The 2,032-nt window shown below is 47.5% G+C and overlaps 1 protein-coding gene across 4 annotated transcripts in view; it reads right to left on the reverse strand.

Annotated features, from left to right (window-relative positions):
• The window catches only part of LOC112242426 (actin-related protein 2/3 complex subunit 1A-like), a 10,970-nt gene continuing 8,938 nt past the window's right edge, over positions 1–2,032 (reverse strand). The window contains exons 9-10 of one of the 4 annotated variants that reach the window (XM_042313354.1): positions 544–573; positions 1–247 (exon numbers count right to left, since the gene is read on the reverse strand). In XM_042313354.1, the coding sequence (XP_042169288.1) occupies positions 7–247; positions 544–573 (271 nt within the window). In that variant the 3' untranslated portion in view covers positions 1–6. Of the gene's footprint in view, positions 321–362; positions 574–2,032 lie in introns of all 4 variants that reach the window. The other 3 variants (XM_042313355.1, XM_042313352.1, XM_042313353.1) reach the window with 3 other exon arrangements.

Consider the following 2,032-nt stretch of genomic DNA (forward strand, 5'->3'; position numbering starts at 1 on the left):
TCTCCCTCATAGTTTAAAGACCTGACTGGAGAGACAATAGAACAGGGTCAGACAGTCCCTCTGGTCTCCCTCATAGATAGAGACCTGACTGGAGAGACAATAGAACAGGGTCAGACAGTCCCTCTGGTCTCCCTCATAGATAGAGACCTGACTGGAGAGACAATAGAACAGGGTCAGACAGTCCCTCTGGTCTCCCTCATAGATAGAGACCTGACTGGAGAGACAATAGAACAGGGTCAGACAGTCCCTCTGGTCTCCCTCATAGAGACCTGACTGGAGGAGAGACAATATAACAGGGTCAGACAGTCCCTCAAATCTCCCTCATGACAATATAACAGGGTCAGACAGTCCCTCTGGTCTCCCTCATAGATAGAGACCTGACTGGAGAGACAATAGAACAGGGTCAGACAGTCCCTCTGGTCTCCCTCATAGATAGAGACCTGACTGGAGGAGAGACAATAGAACAGGGTCAGACAGTCCCTCTGGTCTCCCTCATAGATAGAGACCTGACTGGAGAGACAATATAACAGGGTCAGACAGTACCTCTGGTCTCCCTCATAGATAGAGACCTGACTGGAGACAATATAACAGGGTCAGACAGTCCCTCTGGTCTCCCTCATAGATAGAGACCTGAGTGGAGAGACAATATAACAGGGTCAGACAGTCCCTCTGGTCTCCCTCATAGATAGAGACCTGAGTGGAGAGACAATATAACAGGGTCAGACAGTCCCTCTGGTCTCCCTCATAGATAAACACTACAGTTGAGGCCAAAAGTTGAGACACAAATATAAATTTTCACAAAGTCTGCTGCCTCAGTTTATATGATGGCAATTTGCATATACTCCAGAATGTTATGAAGACTGATCAGATGAATTGCAATTAATTGCAAAGTCCCTCTTTGCCATGCAAATCAACTGAATCCCCAAAAAACATTTCCACCTCATTTCAGCCCTGCCACAAAAGGACCAGCTGACATCATGTCAGTGATTCTCTCGTTAACACAGGTGTGAGTGTTGACGAGGACAAGGCTGGAGATCACTCTGTCATGCTGATTGAGTTCGAATAACAGACTGGAAGCTTCAAAAGGAGGGTGGTGCTTGGAATCATTGTTCTTCCTCTGTCAACCATGGTTACCTGCAAGGAAACACGTGCCGTCATCATTGCTTTGCACAAAAAGGGCTTCACAGGCAAGGATATTGCTGCCAGTAAGATTGCACCTAAATCAACCATTTATCGGATCATCAAGAACTTCAAGGAGAGCGGTTCAATTGTTATGAAGGCTTCAGGGCGCCCAAGAAAGTCCAGCAAGCGCCAGGACCGTCTGCGGGATCGGGGCAGCCACCAGTACAGAGCTTGCTCAGGAATGGGAATGGCAGCAGGCAGGTGTGAGTGCATCTGCACGCACAGTGAGGCGAAGACTTTTGGAGGATGGCCTGGTGTCAAGAAGGGCAGCAAAGAAGCCACTTCTCTCCAGGAAAAATATCAGGGACAGACTGATATTCTGCAAAAGGTACAGGGATTGGACTGCTGAGGACTGGGGTAAAGTCATTTTCTCAGATGAATACCCTTTCTGATTGTTTGGGGCGTCCTGATAAAAGCTTGTCCGGAGAAGACAAGGTGAGCGCTATCATCAGTCCTGTGTCATGCCAACAGTAAAGCATCCTGAGACCATTCATGCGTGGGGTTGCTTCTCAGCCAAGGGAGTGGGCTCACTCAATGTTACCTAAGAACACAGACATGAATAAAGAATGGTTCCAACACATCTTCCGAGAGCAACTTCTCCCAACCATCCAGGAACAGTTTGGTGATGAATAATGCCTTTTCCAGCATGATGGAGCACCTTGCCATAAGGCAAAAGTGATAACTAAGTGGCTCGGGGAACAAAACATCAATATTTTGGGTCAATGGCCAGGAAACTCCCCAGACCGTAATTGAGCATTGGTGGTCAATCCTCAAGAGGCGGGTGGACAAACAAAAACCCACAAATTCTGACAAACTCCAAGTATTGATTATGCAAGAATGGGCTGCCATC

The sequence above is a fragment of the Oncorhynchus tshawytscha genome, unplaced genomic scaffold (genome assembly GCF_018296145.1).
Source record: "Oncorhynchus tshawytscha isolate Ot180627B unplaced genomic scaffold, Otsh_v2.0 Un_contig_10218_pilon_pilon, whole genome shotgun sequence".
NCBI lineage: Eukaryota > Metazoa > Chordata > Actinopteri > Salmoniformes > Salmonidae > Oncorhynchus > Oncorhynchus tshawytscha.